Source organism: Xenopus tropicalis, chromosome 8, assembly GCF_000004195.4.
Source record: "Xenopus tropicalis strain Nigerian chromosome 8, UCB_Xtro_10.0, whole genome shotgun sequence".
NCBI lineage: Eukaryota > Metazoa > Chordata > Amphibia > Anura > Pipidae > Xenopus > Xenopus tropicalis.
Window position 1 is genome coordinate 2,150,445 of NC_030684.2, and position 12,668 is coordinate 2,163,112.

The 12,668-nt window shown below is 50.9% G+C and overlaps 1 protein-coding gene across 1 annotated transcript; it reads left to right on the forward strand.

The window, feature by feature from the left end:
* The first annotated feature begins 228 nt into the window (after positions 1 to 228).
* On the forward strand, positions 229 to 12,368 carry ccn1l (cellular communication network factor 1 like). The gene is made up of 5 exons (XM_031891639.1): positions 229 to 594; positions 5,696 to 5,909; positions 8,211 to 8,582; positions 9,228 to 9,421; positions 11,252 to 12,368. The coding sequence occupies exons 1-5, from the start codon at positions 529 to 531 to the stop codon at positions 11,552 to 11,554; spliced, it is 1,149 nt and encodes a 382-aa protein (XP_031747499.1). The 5' UTR covers positions 229 to 528; the 3' UTR covers positions 11,555 to 12,368.
* The last annotated feature ends 300 nt before the right edge of the window (positions 12,369 to 12,668 follow it).

Here is a 12,668-nt window from a genome sequence, read left to right on the forward strand (position 1 = left end):
TCCCAGCATGCCCCGCAGGCCCCCCATACAGACCGGTAGCGATGCTGCTGTGCCGCCGAGCCGCAGTACCACTATCCGCCTGTAGAGGGAGCAGCGCGTCTCTCCCAGCGCAGCGTCTCTCTCAGCCTGTGCCAAAGCCGGCAGCCCAGGGGGGCGGGTCCCGCCGGAGGGGGTGGGCGTGGCTGCGGAGGCCCTTTAAATAGACGGGACCCTGACTGACTTTGTCAATGAACAGCTGAGACTCGCAGGTGATGTGTGGCTTTAGCCCAACGCCAGCTCAACAGCCCCTTACCCCAGCTCAATTGCCCCTTACCCCAGCTCAATAGCCCCCTACCCCAGCTCAATAGCCCCCTACCCCAGCTCAATAGCCCCCTACCCCAGCTCAATAGCCCCCTACCCTTACTGAGCTGCCCCCCCAACCGACTGAGGATCCCTGGTCCTGGGCACTGGAAAGTGAGAGAGAGAGAAGGAAGAGACGTCTCTGTATCGTTATATCTGTATATTGTACCGACCCCCTGGCATTGGGATATGGCTGCCCTCCTGCTGCTCCTACAGCTGGCTGCCCTCCTCAGCCCTGGCACCTCCGGCAAACTGGTGAGTGACTCTTCTTTCTCTATCCCCCCAGTGCCCACACTGTGCCAACTACCAGTATTTCTCTGGGAGAGCCCCCTGTACCCCAAGTGCCCACACTGTGCCAACTACCAGTACTTCTCTGGCAGAGCCCCCTGTACCCCCCAGTGCCCACACTGTGCCATGCCCAACTACCAATACTTCTCACCCCCCAGTGCCCACACTGTGCCATGCCCAACTACCAATACTTCTCACCCCCCAGTGCCCACACTGTGCCATGCCCAACTACCAATACTTCTACACCCCCAGTGCCCACACTGTGCCATGCCCAACTACCCAATACTTCTACACCCCCAGTGCCCACACTGTGCCATGCCCAACTACCAATACATCTACACCCCCCAGTGCCCACACGGTGCCATGCCCAACTACCAATACTTCTACACCCCCCAGTGCCCACACTGTGCCATGCCCAACTACCAATACTTCTACACCCCCCAGTGCCCACACTGTGCCATGCCCAACTACCAATACTTCTACACCCCCCAGTGCCCACACTGTGCCATGCCCAACTACCAATACATCTACACCCCCCAGTGCCCACACTGTGCCATGCCCAACTACCAATACTTCTACACCCCCCAGTGCCCACACTGTGCCATGCCCAACTACCAATACTTCTACACCCCCCAGTGCCCACACTGTGCCATGCCCAACTACCAATACTTCTACACCCCCCAGTGCCCACACTGTGCCATGCCCAACTACCAATACTTCTACACCCCCCAGTGCCCACACTGTGCCATGCCCAACTACCAATACTTCTACACCCCCCAGTGCCCACACTGTGCCATGCCCAACTACCAATACTTCTACACCCCCCAGTGCCCACACTGTGCCATGCCCAACTACCAATACTTCTACACCCCCCAGTGCCCACACTGTGCCATGCCCAACTACCAATACTTCTACACCCCCCAGTGCCCACACTGTGCCATGCCCAACTACCAATACTTCTACACCCCCCAGTGCCCACACTGTGCCATGCCCAACTACCAATACTTCTACACCCCCCAGTGCCCACACTGTGCCATGCCCAACTACCAATACTTCTACACCCCCCAGTGCCCACACTGTGCCATGCCCAACTACCAATACTTCAACACCCCCTTGTACCCCTTGTGCCCAGGTATTTGCCTTTATTCCAATGTGTGTTCTGATTGGCACTACAGAGATTGGCAGAGGAATCTGTGCCACCAGGTTGCTGATTTTCCATTCAGTATCTCATTTATTCTGGTTTGTTTATTGCAAGGTTTACTTTCCCTTTAGTCACATATTTGGGTCTATGATACGAGCGCCAGTAGGAGCTGCCACCCTGCTTGCCCCTGGGAAGGCGAAATGAATGGCGGTGTATTATTAATGGGCAGCGGCCGTGCCAGGGTGGCCCTGTCTGACCCGTCTGTACCCACCCACATGTCTGGAGTCAGCCTGGTACCCCCAAACAATTGTCCCATTCTGTGGGGCATTAAAGCTTTGCCCTGACCCAATGAATAGCTTTGTTCTGAGCCTCTCATGTTCCACTTCAAAGTCTGCCCCTTGGTGCCACCGCTGCCGGATATCCCCGGGCACAGCCTCTCATTATTCCTTATTAACCCTATGCAGCTGCGCTACACACACGGGGGGGTATACCAGGGTGTGTAGGGGTATTCCCTGTAGCTGGTGCGCTCCTCTCCTTATCAGGGGGTGTAGCCTGTACAGGTAATTCCAGAAGCACCATAAAAGCTACTGTGTATTATTATATTGCAATATGCACACAGGTCAGTGACGCAACATGGCAGCTCCCACCCACATGTATAAATATACAGAGAAGGAATGTTCTGGGCACACAATAAGCTGTACCCCCATACTGTACTGTCTAAGGGAAACACTATGGCACCTCCCTCCCCATATGTATAAATACAAATATACAGAGAAGGAATGTTCTGGGCACACAATAAGCTGTACCCCCATACTGTACTGTCTAAGGGAAACACTATGGCACCCCCTCCCCATATGTATAAATACAAATATACAGAGAGGGAATGTTCTGGGCACACAATAAGCTGTACCCCCATACTGTACTGTCTAAGGGAAACACTATGGCACCTCCTACCCATATGTATAAATACAAATATACAGAGAGGGAATGTTCTGGGCACACAATAAGCTGTACCCCCATACTGTACTGTCTAAGGGAAACACTATGGCACCCCCTACCCATATGTATAAATACAAATATACAGAGAGGGAATGTTCTGGGCACACAATAAGCTGTACCCCCATACTGTACTGTCTAAGGGAAACACTATGGCACCCCCTACCCATATGTATAAATACAAATATACAGAGAGGGAATGTTCTGGGCACACAATAAGCTGTACCCCCATACTGTACTGTCTAAGGGAAACACTATGGCACCCCCTACCCATATGTATAAATACAAATATACAGAGAGGGAATGTTCTGGGCACACAATAAGCTGTACCCCCATACTGTACTGTCTAAGGGAAACACTATGGCACCCCCTACCCATATGTATAAATACAAATATACAGAGAGGGAATGTTCTGGGCACACAATAAGCTGTACCCCCATACTGTACTGGGAAACACTATGGCACCTCCTACCCACCCTTTCTATGTGGGGGGGGGGGTTCTGATTGTGGCTGTTTCACCCCAGATGGGGCAGTTCCTATGGGATGGGGGAGGGCAGAGGATTCCCCGGCACATGTTTAGCCAGGCGGCGCTTTAGGCTGCGTCACGGTGGGTTTGTACACACTGCGGCCTCCCCCCCCCCGTCTCCATCCCGTGTTTATTATTTCTCCCGCGCACAGATCGCATTTCTTGGACGCCGCCGCGCATTTCACTTTTTTATTCCTTCCTTTATGAATTTCACTAGGAAAAACATCCCACCCTTTAGCTCCTGCATTCCTCCTGGCTGGGGGGGGGCGAGCCTCAACGACTTGGTTTTTCCATTGCAAAGTCAGACTGTTGTGTTGCCCTCTGTGCCCCCGGAGATGCCAACGGCTGCCAAGGCCTTTAGCTTTTAGTATAATGTAGAGAGACAATTTGCAGTTGGTCTTCATTTTTTATTATGCAGAGTTTTTTTTTATTTCAATTTTTGTTGATCAGCTCTCCAGTTTGGAGGTTTTAGCAGTGAGCAGGTTGCTAGGGTCCAAATTACCTTAGCAACCAAGGAGTGGTTTGATTGAGAGACTGGTATATGAATAGGGGAGGGGCTGAATAGAAAGATAAGGAATAAAAAGTAACAATAACAATAAAACTGGAGCCTCACAGAGCAATAGGGTTTGGTTGCTAGGATCCAAGTTACCTTAGCAACCAGGGAGGGGTTTGAATGAGAGACTGGTATATGAATAGGGGAGGGGCTGAATAGAAAGATAAGGAATAAAAAGTAACAATAACAATAAAACTGGAGCCTCACAGAGCAATAGGGTTTGGCTGCCGGGGTCAGTTATCCTGTTGCTAGGGCTCCTATTACCTTAGCAACCAGGGAGAAGTTTGACCCAGACACTGTGATATGAATAGGGGAGGGGCTGAATAGAAAGATAAGGAATAAAAAGTAACAATAACAATAAAACTGGAGCCTCACAGAGCAATAGGGTTTGGCTGCCGAGGTCAGTTATCCTGTTGCTAGGGCTCAAATTACCTTAGCAACCAGGGAGGGGTTGGAATGAGAGACTGGTATATGAATAGGGGAGGGGCTGAATAGAAAGATAAGGAATAAAAAGTAACAATAACAATAAAACTGGAGCCTCACAGAGCAATAGGGTTTGGCTGCCGGGTCAGTTATCCTGTTGCTAGGGCTCAAATTACCTTAGCATCCAGGGAGTGGTTTGAATGAGAGATGGGTATATGAATAGGGGAGGGGCTGAATAGAAAGATAAGGAATAAAAAGTAACAATAACAATAAAACTGGAGCCTCACAGAGCAATAGGGTTTGGCTGCCGGGGTCAGTGACCCCCATTTGAAAGCTGCAAAGAGGCAAAAAAACTATTAACAAATAAATAATGAAGACCAATTGAAAAGCTGCTAGGAATATTCTATAACATAGTAAAAGGGCCCGGGGGTACTGGGGGGTGTTAGCCGCGGCGCGAGGTGGGTGGCTGCACGGAAATACCAGGGGAGATAAAAAGCCGACGCACAAAGCATCTATTTCTTCCCCCCCCCCCCGGAGGTTAAAGGAAAAGAATAACCGCTCTGTTTATTTTCCTTTTCCCTCAAAAGAATCTGTTTAGATTCCAACATTCCGAGCAGCAGTTACGTGGCTTTGGCTGTGCGTCTGTTCCCTGCCCGGGTCCGACTGGATCAGCGCCGACTGGGCCCACTCATTCATATACGGCCCAAACTGTAATGCCCTTCATTGGCTGATAGTGTAGGGGGGGGTAATACGGACCCCAGAACCCACAGCGGGATAAATACAGTGAATAAGGAATGAGGGCAGTTTAGTAAACCCATGTGACACCATCCAACATGGCGGAACTGCCCTCATTGGGGCTGTACTGTAGTGAGTAAATGGTTTCTCAGATTTGATTGGTTGATGGGGATGGGGAGAGCGGATTGGCCAGCCCGGGGCAGTGGCAGTTGCCAAAGACAAATACAAAGTGTTGGCAGCCAGAAATCGTTTTATTCCGAGCCGTCGCAGGGAAATGTGGTTTAATTCTATTTATACCCCCGGTATTTATAGCTCTGGCATTGGCTGGGAAACACTTTGGCTTCTATTCTGGATGAAGTGTTTGCTGTGCGGTTCAGCCGCTCTCGCCGGTCACATGTCCTTTTCCCTCTGCCAGGAATGATCTGGGTCGGTACCCCGGGCACGATCGGGCAGCCCTGCCAAGCCTTGTGACTGGCGTCGGGCACGTGGCCGCCCGTTTCTGTCTGGCTGTGACTAGTGGGAAATGAGGGTTGGCACGCTGCAGGGCATTGGGTTCCTAGGCCTGCTTTGTGCCACTCAAATAATAGGGGCATCTATCCAGGGGCATGCTGGGAGTTGTAGAACATGTCTAGGTAGGTAGGTAGGTGCCTGTATCCCCATTGCCTTTACTAACACTGTGCCATTGCTTTTACAGACGGGAGTTCCCTGCCCAGCCCAGTGTGCGTGCCCTAAAGAAGCCCAGTCGTGCCCCCCGGGCATCAGCCTGGTAACGGACTCCTGCGGCTGCTGCAAAGTCTGTGCCCGCCAGTATAACCAGGACTGCGCCCTCAACCAACCCTGCGATCACATCAAGGGCTTGCACTGTGACTATGGCGCCGACCCCGCCTCTCCCGTGGGCATCTGTCGAGGTGAGCGATTTCCCAAGGTGGCACCATGTGCCCAAACCTTCCCGCTACTGGCGCCATTCATTCAGCGTGGCTAGTGGCCCACGGGAAGGTGCCATCCTGGTTTTACCCATCACACATGCTTGGCACTGGGTCGGTGGCATTGTAGTCAAGGGCACACCTGGCGAAACTTCTGTGGATAAACCAGTCGGCTCCTCCGAGGGCAATAACTGGCTGGCATGGCCCTTGGCACCGATCATTTGCCCGAACCAGGGAAGAGACTAAATAAACACTCGATCTGAGCTTGATAAGGGCCTCGGGCTCCTGTCCAATAGCATTTCCCTTTCCCAGACGTATAATACTCCATATATAGCGAATAAAGTACCCCCTATTGTAACATATAGGGATATTATAAGCCCACGAGGAGTTCCTTATAATATATAGTGAATAAAGTACCCCCTATTGTAACATATAGGGATATTATAAGCCCACGAGGAGTTCCTTATAATATATAGTGAATAAAGTGCCCCCTATTGTAACATATAGGGATATTATAAGCCCCCGAGGAGTTCCTTATAATATATAGTGAATAAAGTACCCCCTATTGTAACATATAGGGATATTATAAGCCCCCGAGGAGTTCCTTATAATATATAGCGAATAAAGTACCCCCTGTTGTACAATATAAGGATATTATAAGCCCCCGAGGAGTTCCTTATAATATATAGTGAATAAAGTGCCCCCTATTGTAACATATAGGGATATTATAAGCCCCCGAGGGGTTCCTTATAATATATAGTGAATAAAGTGCCCCCTATTGTAACATATAGGGATATTATAAGCCCCCGAGGAGTTCCTTATAATATATAGTGAATAAAGTACCCCCTGTTGTACAATATAAGGATATTATAAGCCCCCGAGGAGTTCCTTATAATATATAGTGAATAAAGTGCCCCCTATTGTAACATATAGGGATATTATAAGTCCCCGAGGGGTTCCTTATAATATATAGTGAATAAAGTGCCCCCTATTGTAACATATAGGGATATTATAAGCCCCCGAGGGGTTCCTTATAATATATAGTGAATAAAGTGCCCCCTATTGTAACATATAGGGATATTATAAGTCCCCGAGGAGTTCCTTATAATATATAGTGAATAAAGTGCCCCCTATTGTAACATATAGGGATATTATAAGCCCCCGAGGAGTTCCTTATAATATATAGTGAATAAAGTGCCCCCTATTGTAACATATAGGGATATTATAAGCCCCTGAGGAGTTCCTTATAATATATAGTGAATAAAGTGCCCCCTATTGTAACATATAGGGATATTATAAGCCCCTGAGGAGTTCCTTATAATATATAGTGAATAAAGTACCCCCTATTGTAACATATAAGGATATTATAAGTCACCGAGGAGTTCCATGACCTTCAGCCTCGGTCATGGAACTCCGAGGTGCCTTCTAATATCCTTATATTTTACAACAGGGGGTACTTTATTTATTATAATATACACGGTTCAGTGAGTCATGTGACAAATGACATCACTAAGCACTGTTTATAAGGATATAATTTACAGTTTGGCCCCATAGGGAAATGAGCAAACTAAGGATCCACTGTTTTTGGATTCGGCCGAACCCCCAAGACCAAACTGTATATTATAACTGTATCATATTCCCTATAATATTCCCTATAACTGTATCATATTCCCTATAATATTCCCTATAACTGTATCATATTCCCTATAATATTCCCTATAACTGTATAATATTCCCTATAACTGTATCATATTCCCTATAACTGTATCATATTCCCTATAATATTCCCTATAACTGTATCATATTCCCTATAATATTCCCAATAACTGTATCATATTCCCTATAATATTCCCTATAACTGTATCATATTCCCTATAATATTCCCTATAACTGTATCATATTCCCTATAATATTCCCAATAACTGTATCATATTCCCTATAATATTCCCTATAACTGTATCATATTCCCTATAACTGTATCATATTCCCTATAATATTCCCTATAACTGTATCATATTCCCTATAATATTCCCTATAACTGTATCATATTCCCTATAATATTCCCTATAATATTCCCTATAACTGTATCATATTCCCTATCATATTCCCTATAATATTCCCTATAACTGTATCATATTCCCTATAATATTCCCTATAATATTCCCTATAACTGTATCATATTCCCTATCATATTCCCTATAATATTCCCTATAACTGTATCATATTCCCTATAATATTCCCTATAATATTCCCTATAATATTCCGTGTCTTTTCCTTCCCCGGCAGCCAAGTCGGAGGGGCGGCCGTGTGAATTCTTCGGGCAGATCTACCAGAACGGGGAGAACTTCCAGCCCAACTGCAAGCACCAGTGCACCTGTATGGATGGGGTGGTGGGCTGCATGCCCCTGTGCCCCCAGGAGATGGCGCTGCCCGGCCCCGACTGCATTAACCCGAGGCTGGTGAAGGTGCCCGGGCAGTGCTGCGAGGCCTGGCAGTGCGACAGTAACCACATCCCGGAGGACTCGGGCGACACCACCGCGGGGGACAGGGAGGACCCCATCAGGTCGTCGGAAGAGATTGGGGAGCAGGCGGACATGGAGCCGGTGTCCAGCAACGAGCTGATCAGCCTCGTCAGAAACGGCTTCCGGGTGGAAAACGGTGAGTGGGTGGCGCCCATTATAGCGTTGCCGGGGGCTGTCACTTCCTGGGACTGGTCTCCCCCTACAGCCGCAATGGTAGGGCCTTACAAAGCATTTTATTGCTGGGGTTCAAGGAGGTACCAGTTCTGTGGGCAGGGGGCGCCATGGAGCACAACTCAGGGCATGGAGCCATTCTGCTATTTATATAGTCACTAAAGTACCCCCTGTGGTAACATATAAGGATTTTAGAAGGTGCCCTCGGGGTTTCATGACCTGTATAAAAGCACAAGGCTGGAACTCAGAGGGCACCTTCTAAAATCCTTATATGTTACCACAGGGGGTACTTTAGTGACTATATAAATAGCAGAATGGCTCCATGGCGCCCCCACCCGCAGAATTGGTACTTCCCTGCTCTGTAAGGCCCTACCATTACGGCTGTAGGGGGGGGGACAAGCCCCAGCTCTGTTTACCCTGTGGGGGGGGGGGGGTAATTAATGCGGTTGCCCCGGCAGAACTATTTGAGGGCCCTTAGAGCGCAGTGTTTGCATTGGGGGACCTTTGCCCTGGTATTTGTGTGCCTATTTGCCCGATGTTACTGGCAGGGTGGGGGCCCCCCGGTCACCCCTGGCGCTGGGTACAAATATGTCCCCTTGTGTTGCTGCAGGACTCGCTCCTTGGCCTCACCCGGGCCGGGCAACCTGCGCCATCCAGACTACTGACTGGTCCCACTGCTCCAAATCCTGCGACATGGGGGTCTCCAGCAGGATCACCAACGATAACCCCCAGTGTAAGCTTATGAAGGAGACGCGCTTGTGCCAAATCCGACCCTGCCGAGATCCATTTCCTACCAAACTCAAGGTAAGAACCGCACCCCGGGGATTTGCCCCCTACTGTATAGTCTCTGGGGTAATAGTTATGGGTATGCGGGTACGGCGCCAGTTATGGGTATGCGGGTACGGTGCCAGTTATGGGTATGTGGGTACGGTGCCAGTTATGGGTATGCGGGTACGGTGCCAGTTATGGGTATGCGGGTACGGTGCCAGTTATGGGTATGTGGGTACGGTGCCAGTTATGGGTATGCGGGTACGGTGCCAGTTATGGGTATGCGGGTACGGTGCCAGTTATGGGTATGTGGGTACGGCGCCAGTTATGGGTATGTGGGTACGGTGCCAGTTATGGGTATGTGGGTACGGCGCCAGTTATGGGTATGTGGGTACGGCGCCAGTTATGGGTATGTGGGTACGGTGCCAGTTATGGGTATGTGGGTACGGCGCCAGTTATGGGTATGTGGGTACGGCGCCAGTTATGGGTATGTGGGTACGGTGCCAGTTATGGGTATGCGGGTACGGTGCCAGTTATGGGTATGCGGGGTACGGCGCCAGTTATGGGTATGTGGGTACGGCGCCAGTTATGGGTATGCGGGTACGGCGCCAGAATATGGGTATGTGGGTACGGCGCCAGTTATGGGTATGCGGGTACGGCGCCAGTTATAGGTATGCGGGTACGGCGCCAGTTATGGGTATGCGGGTACGGCGCCAGTTATGGGTATGCGGGTACGGCGCCAGTTATAGGTATGCGGGTACGGCGCCAGTTATGGGTATGCGGGTACGGCGCCAGTTATGGGTATGTGGGTACGGTGCCAGTTATGGGTATGTGGGTACGGTGCCAGTTATGGGTATGCGGGTACGGTGCCAGTTATGGGTATGCGGGTACGGCGCCAGTTATGGGTATGCGGGTACGGTGCCAGTTATGGGTATGCGGGTACGGCGCCAGTTATGGGTATGCGGGTACGGCGCCAGTTATGGGTATGTGGGTACGGCGCCAGTTATAGGTATGTGGGTACGGCGCCAGTTATAGGTATGTGGGTACGGCGCCAGTTATAGGTATGCGGGTACGGCGCCAGTTATGGGTATGCGGGTACGGTGCCAGTTATGGGTATGCGGGTACGGCGCCAGTTATGGGTATGCGGGTACGGCGCCAGTTATGGGTATGTGGGTACGGCGCCAGTTATAGGTATGTGGGTACGGCGCCAGTTATAGGTATGTGGGTACGGCGCCAGTTATAGGTATGCGGGTACGGCGCCAGTTATGGGTATGCGGGTACGGCGCCAGTTATGGGTATGCGGGTACGGCGCCAGTTATGGGTATGTGGGTACGGTGCCAGTTATGGGTATGTGGGTACGGTGCCAGTTATGGGTATGCGGGTACGGCGCCAGTTATGGGTATGCGGGTACGGTGCCAGTTATGGGTATGCGGGTACGGCGCCAGTTATGGGTATGCGGGTACGGCGCCAGTTATGGGTATGTGGGTACGGCGCCAGTTATAGGTATGTGGGTACGGCGCCAGTTATAGGTATGTGGGTACGGCGCCAGTTATAGGTATGCGGGTACGGCGCCAGTTATGGGTATGCGGGTACGGCGCCAGTTATGGGTATGCGGGTACGGCGCCAGTTATGGGTATGCGGGTACGGCGCCAGTTATGGGTATGCGGGTACGGCGCCAGTTATGGGTATGCGGGTACGGCGCCAGTTATGGGTATGCGGGTACGGCGCCAGTTATGGGTATGCGGGTACGGCGCCAGTTATGGGTATGCAGGTACGGTGCCAGTTATGCCCCCCAGTCTGACCCATTGGCTAGCGGTGCCGGCGCTGGTTCTGTCCCTATAACCGACTCTCTGTTTCCGTTTCCAGACAGGAAAGAAATGCGCCCGCACCAGGAAGGCCCCACAGGCCGCGCCCCTCACCTACGCCGGCTGCGCCAGTCTGCGCCAGTACAAACCCCTGCACTGCGGCTCCTGCGCCGACGGCCGCTGCTGCACCCCTTCCAAGACGAGGACCCTGCGCGTCCGATTCCGCTGCGACGACGGCGACACCTTCCAAAAGAGCGTCATGTGGGTGCAAAAGTGCAAATGCCACCGGGACTGCCCCTACCCCAGCCAGCTCTCCTACCCCCACTACCGGCTGCACAACGACATCCACACATTCACCGACTGAGCCGCAAAGGGTTAACGGTTACGGTCAAAAGAGGGTGACCCCCCCCCTCCACTTGGACTGATCCCGGGCTCAGTGTTAGTAGCGGGAACGGGAGGGAGTCTGCCCTGAGCTTTAACACGTCGGCCATTGGATGGGCGCAGGGTAGTAAGAGAGCGGAGATGCCAGCGTAGGGCCCCGCGCCCCAACGGGGGTAGGTAGGAGAGGGGTGTACCCCCCCAAACTGACCATGGCGGCCGAGTAGCAGAGGTAACCGCGCTGCTGATTGGCCGGACAACAAGGTCCCTCGGACTTTGCAGACAGACTTGACGGTTGCGACGTCTCGACGCGTTTCACTGCAGCCTCGACAAGCTCCCGTATTGGGGAGCGGAATTGTAACGGGACAAGGATTGGGGGGTTGGGGCGCCCCCTGGATTCCACTTGAAAGAATATGAGAATATTTCCTACCCCCCCCCCCCCACTCAGCACTTTGTACAGGTACAACTACTCCTCTCTGCTTCTACATAGGGGGAGGTACTCCCTGCACTGCTGCCCGGGAGTTGTACGACCCGCCCACCTTCTTCCTATTGGTTCCTGACTGAGCTCATAGGCTCCAATAGGCTCCTGTCCATGCACTGCCCATGTAAAGCTGTATATAGTCTATAGAGATATAAATATAAGAGATATATATATTTTTTGACCCCCCCCCCGGTAGGAGTTTACGCTGTTTGTTCCTTTTTATACTCTGATTATCGTCTACTTATTTGCCTGTATTAAAGGGGAAATGTTTTTGATGAATTCTGTGTTTGCACCGGATAAACAAACCCCTGCCTCTTAAGCTTGTGTATTTGTGGCTGAATATATATATATATATACTCACAGGAGTCCGTATAGGGCACAATATGCTGAAAGATTGGGTTTGGGGGAGGAGTCTGTATATGGATTGGGTTTGGGGAGGAGTCCATATACGGATTGGGTTTGGGGAGGAGTCTATATACGGATTGGGATTGGGGGAGGAGTCCATATACGGATTGGGATTGGGGGAGGAGTCCATATACGGATTGGGTTTGGGGAGGAGTCTATATACGGATTGGGTTTGGGGAGGAGTCCGTATACGGATTGGGTTTGGGGAGGAGTC